Source organism: Polyodon spathula, chromosome 27 (assembly GCF_017654505.1).
Source record: "Polyodon spathula isolate WHYD16114869_AA chromosome 27, ASM1765450v1, whole genome shotgun sequence".
In the NCBI taxonomy this organism is placed as follows: Eukaryota; Metazoa; Chordata; class Actinopteri; order Acipenseriformes; family Polyodontidae; genus Polyodon; species Polyodon spathula.
This window is the reverse complement of record NC_054560.1, coordinates 8,238,650-8,262,605: the sequence shown is the minus strand read 5'-3', so window position 1 is coordinate 8,262,605 and position 23,956 is coordinate 8,238,650. Positions and strand designations below refer to the sequence as shown.

General features: G+C 43.8%; 1 protein-coding gene across 6 annotated transcripts in view; it reads left to right on the top strand.

Moving 5' to 3' along the window:
• Positions 1 to 1,550: 1,550 nt before the first annotated feature.
• Positions 1,551 to 23,956, top strand: part of LOC121301560 (histone-lysine N-methyltransferase, H3 lysine-79 specific-like) — a 34,462-nt gene continuing 12,056 nt past the window's right edge. The window contains exons 1-23 of one of the 6 annotated variants that reach the window (XM_041231054.1): positions 1,551 to 2,032; positions 8,975 to 9,018; positions 9,540 to 9,614; positions 10,477 to 10,540; positions 11,457 to 11,685; positions 12,123 to 12,217; positions 12,603 to 12,665; positions 13,807 to 13,862; positions 14,426 to 14,522; positions 14,757 to 14,799; positions 15,264 to 15,332; positions 15,449 to 15,555; positions 16,027 to 16,068; positions 16,582 to 16,674; positions 17,018 to 17,264; positions 17,728 to 17,841; positions 18,568 to 18,659; positions 18,991 to 19,092; positions 19,800 to 19,937; positions 21,026 to 21,151; positions 22,332 to 22,762; positions 23,077 to 23,203; positions 23,663 to 23,809. In XM_041231054.1, coding sequence (XP_041086988.1) covers positions 1,952 to 2,032; positions 8,975 to 9,018; positions 9,540 to 9,614; positions 10,477 to 10,540; positions 11,457 to 11,685; positions 12,123 to 12,217; positions 12,603 to 12,665; positions 13,807 to 13,862; positions 14,426 to 14,522; positions 14,757 to 14,799; positions 15,264 to 15,332; positions 15,449 to 15,555; positions 16,027 to 16,068; positions 16,582 to 16,674; positions 17,018 to 17,264; positions 17,728 to 17,841; positions 18,568 to 18,659; positions 18,991 to 19,092; positions 19,800 to 19,937; positions 21,026 to 21,151; positions 22,332 to 22,762; positions 23,077 to 23,203; positions 23,663 to 23,809 — 2,682 coding nt within the window. In that variant the 5' untranslated portion in view covers positions 1,551 to 1,951. Of the gene's footprint in view, positions 2,033 to 8,974; positions 9,019 to 9,539; positions 9,615 to 10,476; positions 10,541 to 11,456; positions 11,686 to 12,122; positions 12,218 to 12,602; positions 12,666 to 13,806; positions 13,863 to 14,425; positions 14,523 to 14,719; positions 14,800 to 15,263; positions 15,333 to 15,448; positions 15,556 to 16,026; positions 16,069 to 16,581; positions 16,675 to 17,017; positions 17,265 to 17,727; positions 17,842 to 18,567; positions 18,660 to 18,990; positions 19,093 to 19,799; positions 19,938 to 21,025; positions 21,152 to 22,331; positions 22,763 to 23,076; positions 23,204 to 23,662; positions 23,810 to 23,956 lie in introns of those variants that run through there. The other 5 variants (XM_041231050.1, XM_041231051.1, XM_041231052.1 and 2 more) reach the window with 5 other exon arrangements.

The following is a 23,956-nucleotide window of genomic DNA, read 5'->3' as shown; positions in this document are numbered from 1 at the left end:
ACATTTTTTGCTTAAATGCTCTAAATTGTAAACATGTGGATTGTACATCTTTTTTCATTTTAAATGGTTTGCATATGGGTGGCCTTTGCTTTGCCTGGTTTCATTCAGCAAACTTGTCCCGGGACCCCCACACTCAAAACAAGACCGCTGTTGCTATTTTGGGATCAGAAGGCTCTTGTTAGTTATAATCCTTAAACCCAGCTCACAAATGCATCTTCACATCTTTCAGTCTAAGAAAGATCTTGCTTTAAGGTACAACTCCGAGAAACTAAGCTGACGAGCGTTTCGGCTGGGGGCTTTCTTCAGTGTGTTTTTGAAGGAACCGTTTGTTTTCTTGGCTTAGCCCTCCACCACTTTGTCTTAGAATTCTGACTGAGCAATAATGCTGCGATTCCATCAATGCGCTCCATTCTTGTAGTTCGTCGTGCCACCAAAAACTGATGGCCTTATACAGAACTGTTAGAGTGTATGAAAAAAAAACCTTAAAATCTTCCTAATTATCATGATAATAATACCCAACAGGCCTTGCAGTCAGCCCACGTCAAGCCTGCTCAATCTCCCAGACACCAAGCCATCCCTTCCATACTGGTTCCACTAGGCACCCCAGCACCCCTGGACTCTACAAAACTGTCACGCCCTGGCACGTACTCAAACTGCACCTATCAAAGAACCCAACAAAAAGAAACTGCAAATGAGAGCGCTAGTTTCTTCACACGCCTCTGCACGCCAGCAGTGCTAACCAGAGCATGATGATTCCATATGGAAAAGACCATGCTGAGAACTGTGAGGCTAACAGAAACCACACTACGGACCGTGCAAATACTGTGGGGATTTACCAGTGAGGTGCTAACAATTAACAGCCAGGGCTGTCAACAAAGCCTGCTTGCTGATCCAGCACGCAGAGTATGCAGAAGGTCAAACTATAGTCGAATGTTGCTAGATGACAAGGTGTGACATTTTAATGAAGAATTGATCATGATTATAGACTGCAGCTTTTTTTTTTTTTGAGTAATATATTATTGGATCAGCGATATTAAAGATACCAGTCAGGTTTTGTTGCTACATATTTTTTTGAGTCACTCGCCTAAATCACGAGATGTGAACATTCTTCCAGTCACACGGTCTCTATGGTAAGACAGCATCCTGAGTGTATTATTAGATGCTCACAACACGAATATCCCGATTCGTGCTGAGCTGCACGTCACACGAGGTCGATAGGAGATTATGCATTGCACAGTTGGCGTGTAAATGTGTCATTCGCTCCACTGAACCCCCACCCCCCCCCCAGCGTGTGTGCAGGGCTGGACTGACTCCAGCAAGAGTCTGGTGCGTGATGTCACAAGCAGCAGCCAGCTCACACGACGTATACCAAGCATGTGACATTTTGAATTTCCAATTAACATGAAAAAAAAAAAAAACACGAACACGACTCTGCAAGCCCACCCATTCCCCTCCGTGCGTGGAAACAGCGCAGTCTGTATTGGCTTTGTCCTTTGAGCAGGCACGGAGTCGTGGCGCCCCCGTTCCCGGGAAATGGTACGGTCCCGCCCATTGACGGTTATTGGCAGGAACGTCGCAGGCTTGGACTTTCCAAATAAATACCCGTTGCCGGTCGCATCACGTTTTGCGAAAGCAGGCGGCTACAGTAACGGCAACCTAAATCTACCGCTCCGCTGAAGCTTTTAAAAACGCGCGGTTTGGGCAAACAGACAAACAAATATCAGACTGTGAACAGCCGCCACCCCCCGTATCTGGATAGTGGTAGCAGCCGCGCTGTGCTGGGTTTTTTTGTCACGCCGGTTCAAGATGGCGGCGGCGCTGGAGGATAGGAGCCGCTAGGACTGAGAGAGCCGGAGAAACCCCGTCTGAATTCGTGCCGAACTTGTTATTGTTAATGTCAGTAATGCTTGCTTTCTAACGTCGTTTTCTGGGCTCGGAGCGCGGTGCTGAGATGGGAGAGAAGCTGGAACTGCGGTTAAAATCACCGGCAGGAGCCGAACCGGCTACATACCCCTGGCCTTTACCTGTATATGTGAGTGAATAATTTGAAATAATGTGATTTACAATCGCCCCGCAGCGACCGCACGATCATACCGGGAAATTGACGGGCTGCCTTGTATTATTTCACTGTTGTTTGTGTTTTTATTTTGAGATTGGTCAAAGATCCACAATGAAATAAAATCCCAAACAAAAGCCAGCACAGATACAATTCACAAGGGTCGGAACACAAGCAGTAGTTGTGATTTAATGAATAAATAACATAGTTAATGTTTAAGTGGCTGTATAGAAATGTAATCTGACTCGCTTCTAATGTGAATGTCTAGTAGAAAAAAAAAAGCTCATTAGCTGTTTTTTTAAATATGTTTTTTACAGTTAAACAGAGTTTAAAACCGCAGCAAGATATTATAAATTAAAACCTCTATCTCTTTGTACTTAGTTTTTTTTCCCCCCTTCGTTTTAATACATACTTCACTCGTGTATTTACTGTTGGCGTGTAGTTTAGTTTCCATTCAAGCACTAGTTATGTTGTTTAACAATACACAGTGGACTGTTATGATCAAAACAAGCTTGTTTAAAAAATAAATACGGTCAAATAAAGCGAGATGTTTTGGTTTTCGTCAGCTACATCGTGTATACTCATTAGTTTCATTGTGACTGATGCTAGTTAGCGAGTTTGTGCTGCGGCTGTCAAAACTGTAGCGACGTTTAATTCAAAACAGATCTCCTTGTCGCTGCAAATTATTCGGATGGGTTTTTGTTTTTTTGTAATGTATTTTTATTTTGTATTTTGTAGTAGACGTATTTTTGATTAATACCTTATTGGTTACCGTAATACCATATTGGTTATATAATACACACACACACTGTGGAATTCCGCAGGCATTGTCTGTAGCCGGACAGAGGGTCTGTTATGTACAGTCCGTGGACTCTGTACATTGATACGTGGCTCACACCACAGTACATACCATCAAAGCTAAGCATTTACTGTGCCACTGCCAAATAAAATTAGCCTGCGATTTTAATGTGGCATTTAGGTTTCTTAAGCAGTAAAGTACTGTCTGCGCGCTGTATGCAAGAGCCGAAACATCAAAGCAATACCGCGAATGACCGACTGTGTCGTCAGCAGACAGGCACTCATTTGTTTTATTTATTTATTTCTGTAAACTGTGCAGGCTTTAGCTAGGCTCCAGTGCCAGCCGTCCGTCAAATAAAACGCATACAGTTCAGTCTGCAGTGTATAAAAAAAAAAAAAAAGAACTGTTCACTCCAGATGGCCGTTGCAGCTATGAGCTTGTTACTAAATTAAGGTTTGTACAGTAATCCGATTACCGATTTGTTGAATGAAAGCCTCGACTTCGGGGGAGGAGGGGGTCATGTAAGGTTAGCTGCCAATTAAGTGTAATACAGCGTGCAGCCTTATTAAATAACTAAGGCTGAACCTAGTGTTTGCTGTTTCAGATGCGTGTTCAAATATGTTTTTGTGCACGTTCACTGGACGTGAAGGAAAGCCCAGCTTTCTAGTCAGCGGGGCAATACAATGGTGACGATAATGCAATCATAGTGGAATAATCGGATATTGCACACAAACGTGTTGGCGTAGGCACAGTGCTTGAACCAGGGGCAATGGGACTAGGCTGCGGCAGGGTGGCTTCGTCATACACGGGGGCTACAGGTGTGTCAATGGCTTTCCACACCCCCGCTGTACAAATCGTTCCAGCGCCTCTGCCTTGAACTGGAGGCAAGCGCAGAATGATTAAACTGGCAGGTAACGGTTTGTTTGAGTGCGTCTGGGACAGAAGGATTGTGTGTTTTAAAATGTTCAGATTTTAAACAAACATGGTGAAATTGAGTGGTTTGGAAGGGGCTGGAATTCACCCCAGTGCTTTGTTGCCTGACAGGACGTTTTCCCAGTTAGAACCCCTTCCCACTTCACGTAGATGCTGTGCTGGCCTCCTGCTTTCCTGAAATCGTGGGACAGCTGAATGAAGGTTCAGTCATTTCTGTGACAGGGACACACACTCATGCAGGAGAGGGCTGTTTGATGGCTGCCTCAGGTCAAGCTGCGTATATTTTCTTGTGCCGTGTCAGATCTGGAGCAATGCAAATTGAAAGAGAATGTATACGGTCAGCTTGATTAGAGGCAGCCAACGCACACTTAAACATACAAGTCATTTAAGCTGAATAAAAAGAATAGGTTCCAATGTAGACGTGGACTATGAATGGAAATGTTACTGTTACTGATGTTACAAATTCAGGAGGCTAAGGCAAAGCATTTTGTTAACTACGTTTGATTTGGGGTAGGTGCCCACAGCTGGTGTTAGGTTCGTACCCGCCCGCACGACCCAGTCATCCTATTGCATAGCAGTTTCACCCATTCCAAGTTTCACTACAAGCCTGCTTGTCATTTTCAGGGGCTGCAAGAATAAGTGGTCTATCCCGCACTGACGTCAGCTTGCTGTGTGTGGGCTGTACGGATGTGGGCTTCCCGTGGGCGCAGAACAGGAGTCCTCCAATGGCAGGCGCAGTTATCAGATTGCATGCTGCTGCGTTGTTTTAAGGTGTGGGGGTGTGAGTAAATCTAGACAGCGCGCAAACAGAAAAGTTGGTGGTGTTTTTTTTTGAGTGGCGGTGGTGGGTGGTTGGGGGTGTGGGGTGGGTGTTTCCGCTAAATTTCCGCTCGGCAGTCTTTCAGAGAACTTCACAGTTGTTGGTGCATGTAAATGTTTGTGCAGTAACACGTCAGTGACGTCGTTTAGGAGAGAAGAGATAAGGTTAGGAAGTGAGAGACGTGGTTTCGCTTTGAACTGGTTTTGCTTTCCCCCCTTTGATGTTTTAATGTTGCTGTATTTTGGTATGGACACTCCACAGCAAGTTCTAGACCACGTCAAGTTGTGTAAAATTCAGGACTTTCTCTATTGTTGATTTTATTCAGTTATGAGTTGCTTTTTACCGCTTCCACAAAGTTGGGTTTCAATCTTGCAAATTTTTTTTTTTTTTTTCCTCGAAATTTCCAAACCAGGCTCTGTAGGGACGCCATTCTTGCGTAACCCTTTGCAAGAGATTTCCCCTTTCTGTGTGTTGGTCGTGTGGGATTCAATGCACGAGCAGGCGTGTTCTGAGAGAGAGAGAGAGAGAGAGAGAGAGAGAGAGAGAGAGAGAGAGAGAGAGAGAGAGAGAGAGAGAGAGAGAGAGAGAGAGAGAGAGAGAGAGAGAGAGAGAGAGAAGCTGCTTGTGTTGTTGCAGCTGAAACTCAAGGCGAACAGACCAGGAATGTCAGCAGTGCCTGCTTTTCTGAGGAAGTGCAGATTGCAGTACAGATTAACACTGAACTTGAATGTAGGCCGCAACAGCTTTGAGACCTGCTGTCAGTCGGTCGGTGATTAAGAGAAGGGACTTCCCTTATGATTGTGTGTTAATATGGGCTTTGTGTGTTTCCCTTGCTGGCCTTCAGGCATCTTGGCGTGTATGAGAGAGAGTGCGAGTGCTTCTAAGCACTGAGCTCCCACAGGACTGACGTCAAGTCACACATTCACACAGCGCTATCTCCATTTCTTCCTTGGTTGGAAGTCATTGGGAGGACCAGTTTCTGACTAGGAATGATCATTTACACTAGTCACTCTGCAACAAGACGAACTCCATGAAAACATAATGTTTGTTAGGCTGGCAAGATCATCCATATGGTGATACAGGGCAGGCTAAAGGTGTCCCTTATTGGGATTGACACTTCACACCGTGCTTGCCAGCCAGGGAAATATACTCAACTGTACTTTTAGGAGAGTCTGTTAACAAAGCAAAGTTATTTTAAAAGAGTTGGAGGTACAAATTCCTTCCTCTGGTTTGATTGGAAGCAGCTGGGCGGGTGGGAGGCTGGTTTGAGGAGATAGTGTAAAATGATTCTCGCATGCTGAAACCTACACACACACACACACACACACACACACACACACACACACACACACACCAGGAAGGGGACTGCAAGATACTCCTCAAACTGTCCTGGAATCACAACAGAAGCTAGCTCAATTAATCACTGAAGTAGACTGTCACTAATCTCAACCAGCTGGGAACGGATCCAGTTTAGTTTAGAGAGCTGCTCTGAGTGTAGATTGTACATTGTACCGCAGTAGAAAACAGAGAAGTGCCTTCTTGTCTAGGCTGTTTGGTTGTAAGTGTGTGACTGCACACACTTACAGAATTCATATCGAAGCCTGATTGCTGAAGCTGCTCCCTGCGTGACTTCTCATGACAGCGTGGTGAAAGGGTCAGGCTGAGTGACACCTTACTGCTTCACACAAGCCTCTGATTTACAATTAAAAAGAACTGAAGCCCATTTGCAGAGCAGTTCAAACAGTTTTTTTGCTGATGGTCTTAATTCACCACAGGGCTTGCAGGTTACAAGCTGGTGTTTCTAATTAATCCCGTATTAAAATGGATTGGATCAGCATCCTATTCAATGGTAATACCATCCCTGACGACAGTAAGCCAGGCTATTGAAATCGACTAGGACAGCAAGCTTATGTGATGGTTTGGGTGGAAATCTATGAAGGTCTACGATTACAGGTTTAACTGGTGTGGTGTGGTTAAGGATGCCGTCACCGTTTTACACTTAATTAATCTGTCCTAGCAGCTTGCCAAAAAACATTTGAGTAATACGTGTGGGTGTGGGTGTGGGTATGTGACGAGGGCGAGTGAGGTTGAGTCAGTGACAATGTTTTTCTTCTGAGTCATTCTCCCGGCTGTGACCCACTGGAGAAGAAAACAATGCCTAATCGTGCCTGTTTATTTACAGCAGTGGAGGCTGCATGTCGTTCTTCTGAGATGCACATAAGACTCATGGTTTTAGAGCAGGAGGGAAACAGTCACTGCTATTTGTAGGGTGTTTGTAGGTGTGTGTTTGTGCGTGTGGGGAGCGTCCTGAAATAAAGACCCTTTTCTACTGCAGCCTTGTGTTTAGTTTATAATGAATTTGCCCAGTGCATTGACCATGTGGTGGTTTAGCACAGTGTGCATCGTGCTCTTTTCATGTCAGTGTACAAAAGTAAAAAGCATTGTGCGAAGTGCAGAACACATTGACTGTTTTTTTTTTTTTTTTTTTTTTTTTACCCATTTTAATGCGGGCAGATGTTGAAGCTACCTTTTGGGGATTGTAAGCAACCTGTCAGCTTTGGGCTTTCTGATTTATGTGGAATGCGCTGGAGGCTAACCGTAGAAGAATGGAAACAGGACTCTCGTTGCTTAGCAGTTTGATCCATTGGAGATTTCACTGTGAGCTTTATTAAGCATACTGGTTGTCCAATCCTCCGCTGTTATACCAATCCCTGATCTGGTACAGACCCAAAAGTATTACTGTAAAACTAAACGCGATTGTGGCACCCTGTTTACAAATAGGCAAGATCCTGCTGATAGCACAGGGGTGAGTGACCTGATAGGCTGTCATATACGTTTGTATTCTTAGTGTTTGTTTTGTGAGTCTGTGTTTTGTTTTGTCTGTCTGTGCCTGTTTATTCTGTGGTTTGCTGCTGCGTGTGTCTGTACTGTGGGTTCTACCTGCTATCTACCAGCTAAGTTTAACAGGACTAAAAGTGGATCTGTGGGGTGGTATTAGTAACGAGTGGAATGCCTTGCTGGTTCAGCTGGTCTCAGCCACTGCCTCTCATCTATCTCTGTTGGCCTCTTTACTGTCTTCAATACCAGCTGTTTTATAAACCATGCTTTAATATATAGCCACCCCACCATTATATATATAGATATTATATATATAGCAACCTATATATATATATATATATATAACCATAATGTATATATATATATACCATAATGTCTTTTTTTATTTTCTTGTTGGAATGTAAGCCATGTTATTGGTTAATAACCAGTGTTGGTTTTAGCATCATTGCTGCTACATGTCTGTTCTAGCTGTTTTAAAAGTTATTGCTATTCACACTGACTTCTTGTTGTTGCTGTTCCCCTGTATTCTATTACAGTATGCAAACATTTCCAACACACTGTAGATTAGACTTTGCAGCCTGGTTCCTTTGCTGTCGGTCACATGACCCACACTCTTGTCATTCCCTGTATAGGTCTGTGTATGCAAGTTTTGATCTCAAAAGAGCCAAGCAAGTTTAACAAACCTTTGTCCAGGGAAAGTGTACATGATAACAAACAGTGGAGGCGCTTGCCTGTATATGCTTTTGATGCCCAGGTACAGCAGCTACACATCTATTTCTATTTAAATTTATTGATGTGCTTAACAATCTACTCTTCCTTCAGGCATCAGTGTTGAGTCTATGCATTTATTTTCCTTTGTTCTGTATTGTGCATGATCTCATTTTTGTTTCGCCTGAAACTCCACATTTTTAGGTCATTCGTGTTATTGCATTACACAGCTTGAAAGTGTAGAGTATTCAGACAATTGTCCTCTTGTGTGCCAAGTCTGGGAGCTGCACCTGTATGAAGGTCTCCTGAAAGCAGTGACCTGAAATATTTACAGCTCATTCCTCTAAAAAGCCCCACAGCCTGCTGGCTCCAGCCTGTGATTGAACGCTGTTGATTGATCCGCTGCACAGTCGGTGTTTTGAATTGTGTGTAACTTTCCACAGCTGATTCAAAGCCAGCCTTCTCTCGAGTCCAGCGTTGTTTGCGCGCCCTCTGTTTCACTGTGTGCTGTACCTTTGACAATGTTTGTAGTGCTCGAATAATCAGACCTACGCTTGCTTGACTGTGAAGCAGCTAAGATATTTTAGCTGATCTTCACACATGGATAGAAAGGACGTCGCATTATAATTAAAGTTATTCTTGTGTAAGTTAGCTATATATTCAGAAATACAGCATAGGGTTGTGTAATAGACAAGTTAATCTACACCCATTCACCAGCCCTCTTGAGGCTTGTATATAGTACAGTGCCCCATATGATATTTTATACACACACACACACACAGTCTGTTTTAACACAGTGATTTTGTTTTTCTCCATTCAGGATAAACACCATGATGCTGCTCATGAAATCATTGAAACAATCAGGTAAGAACTAGTAAACCTTTCAGATCGGCTCATGATCCCCTTTCTGCTGTAATTGCAGGCACTACAACTGCTGTGCAATAATGGTCTTAGTTTCCACCCCTGGTTAAACGTGTCCCTTGCCAGGCAGCGCCCATTAGGTCAGGGTAATTCAATCATTCATGTATGTTGTAGGAAATGTCTCTCGGACAGTTAATCAGTCTTGTTGATTAAAGTCAACAAGACTGATTAACTGTCTGAGAGACATTCTCTTACACTCTCTTACAAAACAGTGTCACCAGCTGCTAGGCAAATTCCCTCTCTCCACACAGAACAAACTGGATTCTACCCCATAACCACAGACAAGAACACCTTCTAATGACACACTGTGTTTCAAGAATAAGATGGCGTTAGAGGTGTACTTTTAACGTTTTTCTGGAAATACAAAATTGTCAGCAAATGTTAATATCAAACTGTCTGCTTGTTCCATCTCCATGAGATTAGGTGAACAGTCACTGTGTTAACCCCACGTTGTCCTGTTACAGGTGGGTGTGTGAGGAGATACCTGACCTGAAGCTGGCCATGGAGAACTACGTGCTGATCGACTACGACACAAAATGGTGAGGAATTTAACAGCAGAGAGGGATGGGAGACGGGGAGCAAGCCTTTCAAGAGTTTGTCACCAGGTTGAGAAATTCTTCCCTCCACTGAAAGAACGAGCGAAAGAGAATGAAAGACAGTAGCTGGAAATATTGCTGTGCTTTGTCTGGGGAAGCTCTCCAGGGGAGCAGCTGTGACTCCACTTGTTTCTTCAGCCCTTGTTTTTCCAGTTCTTACCCAGCTGTTATTAAGTAGCGTCGCCGAGGGAGGTCCGTTGACCCGCACATCATCCAAAGTCAATGGCTGAGCTTGCGATCAAACGATCTCTCCTGGCATTGAGACCCGTATCTTTGCCATTTTTACTCGGGTAGTGCTGGGACAAATGTTTGAACAAGTGTAGTCAGAAATGAGCATGTTTGCATTCGCTCTTGTAACCACGTTTTATAAAGGTATGATGCAAAGGAAACCAATGCATGCCAGCGTCTGAAACAAATCCCATACATTCTCCTGTGCAGGAGAGTATGTCTCTGCTGTCTTTAAGAGGTAGTTTGTTGGAGGTAGCATTGGGTTTATTGTACTCCAAAACCAAAAGAATAGTCAAACCTGAAAACCCCATATAGTCCCAGCAATTGAAACAGCAACCTGTGTTCCTCCCTGCGTGTCTGCTGGGGGTTTGACTGATTGTAGAAGGTGCGGCTTGCCGGTGGGATGTGGGTGCAATGTGCTGAGCAACGAGGGATGTTGGTATGAGAACAGTACAGCGCTCGAGAAACTGCAGTAATGTAAAGTCGCTGATCTCTGTGCTAATCCAGCTTTAGCAGAGCGTTGAGGGTGCAGCCCTGGATTCGGCTCATGTTGTATCTGTGCTTGTGTGTATTGCAGCTTCGAGAGCATGCAGAGGCTATGTGACAAGTACAACAGAGCCATTGACAGTATTCACCAGCTGGTAAGTATTCCTCAAGATAGACACCACTCTGCAGGGGCCAGTACTGGTTATACACAGCGGCCATCCCCATGCTGTGCTTCTATAATGTGTGCAGTGCTGTTTGTGTACAGTGTATGTATATATACACCCACACACACACACAAGAGATTTACTTGTCTCATGATTACACTTGGCTGTAGTGACTTTTGGGGGGATTACCTGCCAGAATGCAGAAATTTGGTGGTTGTGTACAGCTGGCATTTGTTCACTGTTACTCACCAGAGTCAATTATTCAACAGTTGACTGTACTGCTTCCTGTTGACTTTACGCTTGGGTAGAATTGTTTATAAACTGTAGAAACCCAAGTCAGGGGTATGATATCATTTTAACCTTCCTGATATGTGCAAACAAAAGGCTTCTGTTTATAATCTTAGGTTAAACATTGCTTTTAAAAACAGCAATTGGAAAAGACTTCAAGCTGTGAACTTGGTTTTATTTAATGAAATTGGACATTTTAAGAAATTCAAAACTAAATAAATTAAATGACAAATGTTTCGACAAGAAGAAAGGCTTTTCTTTTACATTTGGCACTATTGAGAGTTTTATAGTTGGATCAGATTGGAAATTTGCAAAAACAAAGCTGTCCTTAACAAAACAGGGATGGGAATAAGACTCCCATTGCATAGCAGTTTGATCCATTATTGGTTTCACTGAGTTTTGTAAGACACACCTGAGGCACAAGGGCTAATCAAGCTTGTATTAAAACCTGACATGGGTGAAGCTGCTATGCACTTGGAGTCTGACGTCCATCCCTGCAAAACCTTCCTAAGCCTTGTGAATAGGTCCAAATAGCCCAGTGGAGCTTTTTAAAAAATTACAAATGTGTGTATCATGCATACATATGACACCACACCCTTGTCTCTCCTCCCCCCCGCAGTGGAAAGGCACGACGCAGCCCATGAAGCTGAACACTCCTCCCTCGAACGGGCTGCTCCGCCACATCTTGCAGCAGGTCTACAACCACTCGGTCACCGACCCAGAGAAGCTCAACAACTATGAGCCCTTCTCCCCAGAGGTGTACGGAGAGACCTCCTTCAACCTGGTGGCGCAGATCATCAACGAGATCGAGATGATGGAGGACGACACCTTCGTGGACCTGGGCAGCGGTCAGTACCTGCGGCCCGCAGGAGCATCGGCGTGGGGCTTCCTGGTGGATAATCATAGGGCTGTAGGATGGGCATGTCAAAATCAACAGCGTTATCCAAAATGCCCAGTCGGTATAAACTAGAAGCTAAGTCGAGCAGACAAACAGTTTAGCAAGGAGAAGGCAGGAGCCAAAACCTTTGTCCACTTGACCTGGTTTCTTCTTTTACCTTAAGAAAGCTGTTTACACACTGCCATTGCAGATTTAACCCTTACATAGACTCTCGCCTCCCTATAATTCTATTTCTGGTCGTAACAAACCTTTATTTTAGTCCGTTGTCGCTTGGCTCTGCAGAAGTCTGTAATTGTTTAACAGGTGCCTAGTTCAGTGTTAGATTTTTAGTTTTCTTCGTGCATGCAGTTGACTCTCTCTCTCTGTCTACCTGCTGTTTGATTGCAGGTGTGGGCCAGGTGGTGCTACAGGTGGCTGCAGCGACAAACTGCAAACACTACTACGGAGTTGAGAAAGCAGAAATCCCATCCAAATACGCAGAGGTGCGCACTGATCTGTTGTGACTTCCATGGCATCAGAACAGGGCTAGAAAAGACTCCTATTGCATAGCAGTTGCACCCATTCTGAGTTTCACTACGAGCTTGTTAGTCACAGTATATGTAACAAGCTCAGGTGTGTCTTATTAATGTCATAGTAAAACCAGAACTGGATCAAACTGCAATGCAATGGGAGTCTTATTTCCATCACTGGCATCACCCCCCCACCCCCCAAAAAAACCAAACAAACATTTTAAATAATTTAAACTAGTCAAACCCAAGTGGGCAAAAAAAAAGGCTGTAGCATGATGATACATTCATTTATTTGGTTGACCTAAGTTTTTGGTGTGTGTGTGTATGGGATGGTTTTTCATTGGGATTGCATTTGCAGGCGATGGACTGGGAGTTTATGAAGTGGATGAAATGGTACGGAAAGAAGCATGGCAAATATTCGGTGAGTTTATAACAATAGCAGTCTTAAAAGAAGGAAGTTAGACTGACATTTAGACACAAAGTCTTTTGTGCTGTATGCAAGCCCTTTAACAGGACCCATCACATATCAGGGATGGGAATAAGACTCCTGTTGCATAGCAGTTTCACCCATTCCAGGTTTTAATACCAGCTTGATTAGCCACAGTGTACAGACAATAGGACTGTCAGTTAAGCCTCCAAATAGCAATCGATTAATTGGACACACAAAATCGTTCAAAGATATCGATTGTACCGCCCACAGAATTTTGTTCCCCCTGTCCAACCTGCGTGATTAGTTTAATGTCATTGCTTTTCAGTGGAAGCTTGTGCACAGCCATGGAATGCAAGGGGTGATTAACTGCAATCTAGCTTTGAACGTTTGAACCGGCATAAACACGTTTTATCAATGTTTGATACAGTGATAAAACATACATTGATATGTAAAAAAACAGGTTTAATGGTTCATTTTGAAACTCTAGAGAAGCGCAAACTATGTGCAATCAGTTTTCTTTAATTTATTTCCATGTTGTTTGCCAGGAGTACAAGCCTGTCGTGTTCGCTTTTTGTTTACATGGAATTCACAGAGGGGGCGTGTACTTACAAAGCATTTTCAAAACTGATTCTCTGGTAGGGGAACCCCGAGGACTGGGGTTGAAAACCACTGATCTAGAACGTCAAACCTTTACTTGCATGCAGAAAGCCACCCTCCTTACTGGTTGTTTTTTTTTTTTTTTTTTTTTTTAATGCTGACAAACAAAGTGTTCCGCCGTTGACAGGATAGAGATAATGAGTGAAAGGCTGGAATGACGAGTGTGTGTGAGAAAGCCCCTGGCAGTGCTCTAGGTGGGGTCTGCTGCCATTGTTCTTTTGACGTTCTGGCAGAATGCTTGCCCCGGATGACTGACCATGCTGATGCTTATCCCAGGGTGCAGCTGGGGTTCCCGCAGCCTCTGTCTGTGAGAGATCAGCGGGGGCTGTAGCTGCCATCTGCGGTGCTGGCATCGACACCCGTCAGACGGCGCCATCTCCTGGGAAAGATTATAATTTTTTTTTTTTTTTTTTTTGGCTCGCTATTAAAAGCTTTGAAATCTATTTGCTGTTTTTAATTTCATTTCATTTTTTAGTTGGAAAGAGGGGATTTCCTTTCTGAAGAGTGGAAGGAGAGAATCGCAAACACAAGGTAAGGATGCTGGTTTTCACATGTTTGATGGGGGAGGAACGGTCCTCATAAACAACCATGCACAGGACCACACAGGGCTAGTTTTGTTGGCCTCCCTCCCCCTCCTCTTGCACTGTTTTTTAGATATGTATTTTTAGTAATTAAGAATAATGCTCAAGGAGGCTGTGTGGTCCAGTGTTTAAAGAAAAGGGCTTGTAACCAGGAGGTCCCGGGTTCAAATCCTGGCTCACTCACTGTGTGACCCCAAGCAAGTCACTTCATCTCCTTGTGCTTTGTCTTTTGGGTGAGATGTTGTTGAAATGTTGCAGCTGATGCATAGTTCTCACCCCCTAGTCTCTGTAAGCAGCCCTGGGTAAAGCAGTCTCCTAAATAAACTAATAATAATGTTTATAATAAAAGCTTATTTCAATGCAAACTTCAAAAATAAGCTTTAATTGTATTGTTAATTATATTATGATGCTTTCATCTATATTGAAGTTGATATGTAGAAGTTTAAATGTATTGTTTTGTGTGCCGGCGTCTCTTTAATATTTGTATTTATGTATTCAAATCTGTTTGTACAGGGGTGTGCTTGAGATGCAACATCTCCTTTACAAGTACATCTTGCTGGCCGGCAGCATCCGTGCCGATGCAGTAAAAAGTAGAACCATACAAGATACAGTATGTGGCACACATTATATACAGACATAGCATGGTTCTGTTTTGTTTTGGGTTATGCCAGGAAGCGATTTTGAAATGCAGACTTCATGTTAAACTCTCCCTTGCCCATCCTCTCCTGCTCCTGGTTAAATGTGTTGCTCTGTGTTTCTCTGAATCATTCCCCTTCTATACCAATAATCCACAGTGTTGTCTTGCAGTGTGATTTTTGTGAATAACTTTGCCTTTGGTCCCGAGGTGGACCACCAGCTGAAGGAACGATTTGCAAACATGAAAGAAGGTGCGTGTGCTGTCCCAGCTTTTACTGTTTGTCTCCAATGCGTCAGCCCTGAGGTCAATTTGTATGACCCCATTTCAAGTTCTAGAGTATGTTTCTGGATTTGTACCTGTGATTTGTTGCTGGGTTATGTAGAATAAACAGAGTAAACGTGTTTATGTGGGTAGTTGTTGATGCAACTTTTGGTGCAATGGAAATTATAATTGTAATTACTGCAGCATATAACTAACTGATTGAACAGAATTGTGATTGTAATTCAGATTGACCGCAGACCTGCCATGCGTGAGAGTGTTGCAAAGCGATATTTTCCGAAACTCAGTGGCCAGTTCTTCAGGTCAAAACAGAGTTGCCCCTGTTTCATGTGGACAAATACAGTCCACTTGATAATGTGTCTTCGGTGTGACCACTGAAGTTTAAACTGACCACTGTATAACTAACTTTCCTTTCTCTCCTTGTTTTCGTTCCAGGTGGCAAAATCGTATCCTCTAAACCTTTTGCACCTCTAAACTTTAGAATAAACAGTCGGAACTTGAGCGGTAGGTGGAGAGAGAGAGAGAGAGAGACACCCAATTTGTATGGTTATATTGTGTAATATGTAGAATTTGGTTATTTTGTGCTTTTTTTCATATTGTGCTCTTTCTGTCCCTTCCAGACATAGGCACAATAATGAGGGTTGTGGAGTTATCACCGCTGAGGGGCTCTGTATCCTGGACAGGGAAACCAGTGTCTTACTACTTGCATACAATAGACCGCACCATAGTAAGTATACTGAAACCACTAATTATCAAGTGCTAATGCCGGTAAGAAAGTAAGGATATCTGATCAGCATTGTAGAGCATTTTACAGCACCAGGGATTCCCCCAGGATTGCATCAACCGCTTATTTTTAGGGGAATCCCTGGATAACCACAGATAGGTAGTTGACACAATCCAAGGCGATTTTCCCGGCAATGTAAAATGTTCTGAAGTCCGTCTGCAGTTTGTACACGTGGGGTATAGGTTGTTCATGTGTTTAAGGTTGGTGTCCCAACCAAAACCAGTTTCCACATCTAAGAAACTTTGATCCTTTGTTTTGGAAATATTGGCTGTTGTAGCTCTTCAGCTAAGTGACTGTATGAATGGGGTAGCTGTTGGTCCGGTGTGCTTCAGAGAGCGCTCTGACTGTGCTGTAGTAATCTCTCCATACTGAGCGTGTCACTCATGTAACTCCTTCGATCATTGTCTCTTTCAGCTTGAAAACTATTTTTCTAGTCTCAGAAATCCAAAACTCAGGGTAAGTGTGTTTTTTTTTTTTCTTTTTAAATGATCTTATTTGGGGAGCTGGCGTGGGAGAAAAGTACAGTATAAACATATCTGGCAAGTGTTAGGGTTGGTTGTTTTAAATCCTTTGTTCAAACTTTTGTGTGGGTGGGCTGTATATTGACACTGTGTAGGGTTCAACAACATCGTATAAATAATGTTTTAAAAAATAGGTGCCGATAAAAACAATCATGACTTGTCTCCAATGTCTTTTCCATGCCCACATGTGCTGCTGTTGTGACAGTTGGTAGTGTAAGAATAGGGTTCTGTTTTAGGATTTGTTGCTGTTTGTAATCAATCTCCTAGCAGCTGATCAGTTCATAATGCTGGCGTCAGCAAGACGCCCATGCTTTCCTCTCCACTACAGGGCTTGCTCTTTAGTTGAGTGGTAAGGCATTGGTCTTTGAACCGTTTGTGGTTCACGTCCAGCCCTTGCCTTCCCATTCAAGTCGATGGGCTGGGATTCCAACTTGTTGCATGTTTTCAGGAGGAACAAGAGGCAGCTAGACGTCGGCTACAAAGAGAAACTAAAGAGAGCAAAAGCAACACGACTACTCCGACCAAGATCCAGGAGCACAAGGTAAGCGAACTTTCTGAGATTCCTTGTGCTGTCGGGGGCGTGGGGGTAGGGCGTCACGGCGGGGAGCAATCCACTGGTCCTCTGTGTATCTTTTGTTTTTCTTTTGTCCGTTGGCATGTCTCTAAATCAGGGGTGCCCAAAGTTGGCCCTTCCAGTCCTGGTATTTGTTCCAACCCTGTTTTTAATTAAAGTAATTCAATCCAGACCCTGAAGTAGATAATTATATAGTTGTATCTGTTAAACCTGGGGTGGATTGGCCATCCAGGACTGGGACTGGAACCCCCTGCTCTTAATCAAGCAGATGGTGGCGCTGTATTTCAGTTCTCTTCTCTCCCTCTGCCAGGATTCTGGGGGTGAAGATGAGAAGTCGGGGTCTGTGGCCCTGCTCAAGAAGGGGTCCCCCGCGAAGCCGCGCAAGGCCCGTATCGTCAACAAGGGCCGCAAGATGGCCGGCAGGAAGCGCGGCCGCCCCAAAAAGGCAAATCTCGTCGCCGCCGCTGAACGCAAAGCCAAGAAGAGCCAGTCAGCCCTGGACCTGCTCCACGCCAAAACCGTGTCCCAGACAGCGCCCCCTCAGGGTCAGCATGGGAGTGTGTTTCTCTTACTTCTACTGCGTTTTTTAAATCTGTTCTTAGCTACGTGAAGCATGTGACACCATGCTTTTCATACACGGGCACTGTAAAGCAGACAAGCAGGGTTTTTGTAAGATTGACAAAGGAAGAAATATTGTTTTAAGGGTTTCAATTGTTATTTTTTGTTGCATTCATGCGTACACATGTCATCTGAACTCTGTTCTTGTGTAAAATATAAAGGGTAATAATCTTTTATTTTTATATAGCGCCTTTCATAGTGCATCACAATCCACTTTGTTTGAAAGGGAGTTTTTATTAAGGGAGAATTCCTCAGTATACATGCTTTACCACACTAAGGGGTCTAGTTTATCTTACTGTATCTAAACAAAGAGCTGACCTCCTTCCTGTATTCTTATTGTATTCAGTGATGTTAATAATAGATTTATGTGGAAACTAACCTGTTCTCTCTTGCCTGACTCAGATGCATACAAATCACCTCGCAGTCCGTTCTTCCAACTACCTCCCAAAGTGCAACGCTGTTCGTCAGGGCAGCTGCTGCTCAGCCCCACCCCCCCTGCACTGCAGCAGCTCCTGGGTAAGAGGGTTGCTTTCATTCGTAGGCAGAGCTGGACTCAATTACAATGGGAGTTCTCTGATTTGTAATTGCAATGATAGTTGAACCTTCGCACACCTGCTTAATTATAATTGTAATTATACCAGATAAGTAATCAATTGTAGTTGAATTCCACCCCTTTCCAAGCTTCATGTGCAATTCTATGTTGCGTTTCACATATTCTCGTATTTTCAACCACTTTTAGCAACCCTGTTTATGAAAAGAAATAAAAGGCTGTATAGCATGTTTCTGTATTCATACCTGTGGTTGTTGCTTGGTTATTTAGAATACAGTGTTAATGTGTGTAGTGTAGTTACTTTTTAGTATAATTGTAGTTTATAATTTGTAATTACTGCAGCATCATTGTAGTTAAAATATTGTAATTTCAGCAAGTAAAGCTGCTGTAATTGTAATTGACCCCAAGTCTGTTCTTAGGTATGATTGGGCTGAATATAGAAATGCTGATGGAAAACCGATACATTATATTACTAGAACTCTTTCTCATGTCTACAGATAAAAGCATATTTGAGTACTCTGCACATTGCAAATACTAGAATGTTTGTCAGATTGCAGGCAGAGCAGCATCTGTGGAGCTTATCGCCGGCACCATCTTGTTTTGGAGAAGGGGTTCTAATGTTAAAAGCACAGGGAGATGGACAAGATGTATAACGCGCTGCTCTGTGGTTGATTTTTTTTTTTCTCTCGCAGACTCCATCAAAGTCCAGTACCTGCAGTTCATGGCGTACATGAAGACTCCCCAGTACAAGACCAGCCTGCAGCAGATCTTAGAGCAGGAGAAGGTGATTGAAACAACGCAGGGGTAACGCTATGGGGCACAGAGCTGAGCCTGCAGGGGAGGGGTTCCTGCAGTGTAAGGTGACCCTGTAATACATTTGTAAACAAGCGATTGAGCCTCTGCCGCCTTCAGTGTAAGGCATTGGGGATTTCGGATTTACAGTAATGGGGAGTGGCATAAGAAACGTCGTTGGGGTCATAATATGAATTTTTTCAGCGTTTATAAGTTAAATCTTTATTTGTTGTCCCTCTAAATTTGTTGCTGCTTAGGTTCCCTACCCTAAAATAAACTCTCTTGGAGGGCTTTTAATGATTGTTCTTTCTCTCTCTGTCTAGCAACGAAACAGCGAGCTGTCGGGCCGGGTTGAGCAGCTGTACACCCTCTGCCAGGCCCAGAAAGAGAAGACCAAGGGGCTGTTTCAGCACAAACTCGAGGAGGTACGTTCCTCCATGTGGGCTGAAATCAGGCTCCCACTCCATGGCAGGGGGAAGGCTGGATATTCAGTAGTTTTTGTTAGAAGCTTAAGAGCAAAAGCAAAGCCAGTTAATTAGCCAGTTTGCAACACAGAAGTATTGTGCAGTTCAGCTATTGTTTTGTCATTAGAAATGGCTCTTTCAGTCTAAAAGGATGGAGAGCTCTCAGCAAACTTAATTGGACTCCCATCGCAGGGCAATTGAGTCATTTCATTTTTTACTGTGCGCTTATCAAGGCCTGCTTGAGTGGGAGGAGAGGGGAATGATTGCATGCCTTTTCATGTTGGTCATCCATTGCGCTGTGATGCAGGTAGTATCTGAAACCATAGTCTACTTTTTACATGATCCAGAACTTGCAAAATGCGCAATATAAGGCAAAACTAAATCGAGTAGAGATATGTTTTGGCTTGTGCCTTCATCGGTCTGCACACCTGCTTTTCCTTGAGTTTGTCCCAGTTTAACGTCGGTGTTCTGTAGTTTATGCAGAGATGGGGGGAGGGCTGCTTGCATAGCAGTTTCATGTATTCCAGGTTTAGCGACAAGCTTGATTATCCACAATGTATAGGTATCAAGCTCAGGTGTGTCTTATTAAACTCCAGGAACGGATCAAACTACCACGCAGTGGGAGTCTTATTTCCATCCCTGTTAAGAACTTGTTTCTCTCCCCCCAGCTGGGAGTGAAGGCCCTCACGTACGAGGACTTGGTCCAGGCGCAGAAGGAGATCTCCGCCCACAACCGGCAGCTGAAGGAGCAGACCAAGCAGCTGGAGAACGATGCGTCGGAGCTGAGGGAGCAGAGCCTGTGCCTGGTGAGTCAGTCGGGGCTGGAACATTCATCAATGCAGTCCTGAGATTGTTGTAGCCTTTATGATTGATTGATTGCACTGAAAAATCAATAATGGTGTCATCGACAATCCCATTCCCGATGCTCGTCTAAAGCTATGAAGGATCAGCCCCACTTGCTGTAGTCAACCGAATTGTCCATGAATTTAAAAATTTGTTTATCAAAAATAATAATTCCAGTCCTCTTGGTGCAATTTTCAATAAAAACAGTTTTAATTCTGGAACTAAAAGGAAATCCGATGATACACAGTACAGAACGTAACCACATGCGAACCGCACCAACAAATCTTCAAGCAAAACAGTACTGTAGGTATCCTACAGGACTCTCTCTGTCAATTGAAAAACCTTCAATGCCAGCTTGGAGAAATAGAGTACAGAAATACATAGGTTTAAGTAGAAGGCAAAACCAGTCCCCCATCTCGGAGTCGCCCAGCCGAAGTCTTTGAAGATCAAGCCAGCTTGCGTGATCATAATCGGTATTTTAATTAACAAAGAACAAAGGATTCTCATCCTGAGGTAACAATACTGTAGATCATAAAACAAACCAGTTTCTTATCTTGTCTGTGATAGAAGCAGGCACCAGCTCAAGGTGTTGTGGTAACAACACTTAAAAAACAAAGGTTATTTTGAAGGATCAAAAGGACCTGATCTTATCCTGGGTTAGACAGACCTGTTGCCTGTGTGCGAGGTTACATAGGGGGAGAGAGAATTTAAGGATTTATTCCGTCTTACTATAACGAGAGAATTGTAAAATGGTCACAGTTAATACAATACTTAATCTTTACAGTGGAAGCAGTCTGATCAGGTGAGAGAGGATTATGATTTGATGGGAGTTAAAAAGGTGACAGTCGCAATTTTTATTACGTTTTTTTAAATTGGCAATTTTTAGCTGGTAATTGAGACTGATTTCAGTTGTTGACCATCCAGTGGGATACACCACACGTTACTCTCGTAAAGGAGTAAAGACTGAAGCCCGATAAGGGTGTAAGAATTCATTGTGAATCGCAGGCTGATGTTTGTTTTTTATTTATTCATTTGTTTCATTGTCTCTCAGCTGAAGGACCGGTGTGAGGACCTGAAGCTAGACTGGTCGAGTTTGTCTCTGGAGTCTCTCCTGAAGGAGAAGCAGGCACTAAGGAGCCAGATATCAGAGAAGCAGCGGCACTGCCTCGAGCTGCAGGTAGGGGGCGCTCACACCAAGCACTGCGTTGCAGCTAGAGGGGAAACATGCAAAACCAACATACACTGTAACTTGTTTTTTATAATGGGGTCAGTAAATGAGAGTAATGATCGCGCAATGTAAAACACAACATGAAAATGCGAATGATTGCACTTGGAAAGGTGAGCAATTCAGTTATCAGTTATATGGTATGATTACAATTACGCAGGTGTGCCAAGGATCAGAATTATAATTACATTTGATCACAGGTCTGCTCCTTTGCCTCAAGATAGCTGGCTGGCATTACAGGAGTGTTAGCCAAGGTTTTACAATCTTTATTATTGCCTTCTATCACCTTCTATATTCTTGTTTTTTCATAGTGCTGCTAGTCCTACTAAGAGGTAAAATCATGGATTATTTAACCAAGAATGGATCAAAGTGCCATGCAGAGGGAGTCTTCTTTTCATCCCTGGCATGTCTAGATTAAGAGACTAGAATTGAGGCCTTTTCTTTTTGTTGCAGGGGTTAGGATTGGAACCAGACAAGAATGGTCAGGGAGAGGGAAAGAGAGAGGAAGATGTGGTTAATGGCACTAGCTGCAGGGAAGCACTGTTTAAAATGTAAAAGCCAAGGTGACTCATTCCAGAGGGTAGGGCTAAATAGTAGCAGTGAAGGAGCTTGGGGATCCCTGGCCTGAGATTTGTAATAAGAAAAGCCATGTGTGCAAAACTTTAACTGTCGCCATAAAACAGAGGGCATTGCATAGTCAAAACTTAAACGTTTAAATCAAGACAACTCTTTGGCTATTGCCTCCTGTGTACTCCAATGAGGGCAGTTGACAAACTTTTCGTCTTCTGCGTTCTATTTAAACTGTCTGCTGGGATGGAAATAGGACCCCTATTGCACAGCAGTTTCACCCGTGGCAGTTGTTAATACAAGCTTGATTAGCCACATTATAGGTAACAAGATCAGATGTGTCTTATTAAACCCCTAATAAAACCAGGAATGGATCAAACTGCTATGCAATGGGAGTCCTGTTTCCATCTGCCTAATTGCAGTATATGGAACTAGAAAATAACCAAAAGATCTTCGATTTTAAAACCTTAAGTTACAACACTGCTTTAAACCTGAATGCAAACACCACTTGTTATTTTATAATCAAAACGTTTAACTTAATCCACTTTCGCTGTGGTGTCTTCAGATCAGCATTGTAGAGCTGGAGAAGAGCCAGCGCCAACAGGAGCTGATGCAGCTCAAGTCGTACAGCCCCTGTGAGGACACCCTGCCTACCCACTACAGAGGAAAGGGACCCCCCTGCCTGGACCTGCAGCCCCCCTACCTGGACATGGAGGTGTCCAAGCTGCCCCTGCCGACCGTCAACGGGCTGAGCCCAGAGCTGTCCATGAACGGGGGCGACGGGTTTGACAGGGGGGGCAAAGCAGAGCTCGTCTCGCAGTACCTGCCCTCCTCTCACGATCAAGACATCGTTCCCCCTACCCCCGGAGCCAGGCAGAGACTGCCCAGTTACGCCCAGCCCGATTACACACGCTTCTCACCGGCCAAGATTGCACTGCGGAGACACCTCAACCAGGAGCCCAGCTGGGGCCAGAGAGCTGCACTGGGGCTGCACAGGTGAGGTGCACAGGGGAGGGGTATTCATTGACAGTATTAAGAGGGCTTTCAGTACATTTGTATCTTTTTTTTGTGTGTAAAGTGTAAATCTGCTTTGCTTTATTATTGTAAATGTCTGTATATGTGTTTGAACCAAGACAATAAAATGTAATACCGTTTAATGACATTCATAAATACATTTTATTGTCTTTTTTGTTAGTATATAATTAGTTCTAATTTAATAGTTTTATTACCCCTGACTCTTTCAGAATACACATTAGAGTTGCAGCATCGTGCGAGGGTCTGTCTGATTTTGTTGGTTTCTCTCTCTGCAGAGGCGAGGCCGGAAGGGATGGGGCTCTGTCTCCACTCACCCCGGGACTGAAACACGGGCAAACCTTCCCATCGCCCCCTTCACCTGGGAGCCTACAGAGCGGGGCGGCCAAGACTGCTGACAGCAAGGTACCTGCTGAGCGCCTGTCCCGTCTCACTCTGTATGAGACTCGGGCTTCCTTTTCATTGTAGAAAATGTTGCAGTTCTTGTTCTTTTCAAGGGGACAGCAATTCATTCTCATTCAGTATAACAGTCCACCATTCTCACAATACAGTTTTAGTAACTCAATTACGTATCAAATTGGGACAATCGTTTCAGTAAAATTGTTACACACACACACACACACTTTAAGCTCTACACTGAATGCATATCTGTCTCTCTCGTACAAACTCGAAATTATGATTGCAATGAAATCATCTTCTTCCTTGCTTGCTGTTTTCTTTTTTTTTTTTTAATTATACACGGTTTTGCAGGGATGGAAATGCTTCATGTTTTATCAGTGTATTTCACCCTCCTCTGTCTCTCTCCATGTGTCTTCCACCTTCTCCCCTCCTCCCTCCCTTCCCACTCCTCCTCCATCCCCTCAGGGCTGTAAAGAGAGAATCCCCCCTGGAGCTGCCGACACCATCACCAGCCTCCCCATCAGTATCCCCTTGAGCACGGTGCACCCTTGCAAGCTGCCAGTCAGCATTCCCCTGGCAAGTGTGGTACTGCCCAGCCGTGCAGAGAAACTGGTGAGTGTGTCGCTACCATCCCATCGCCCTACTCCCTGCACCCTTGGCAACGCTGGTTCTGTCCAGAGCAACTTGAGCAGGACCTGCACTGCCTCCAGCCCCCTCATTCGTATCTTCATTTTGTCTGTATTCCCTCGTGCGTAGAAA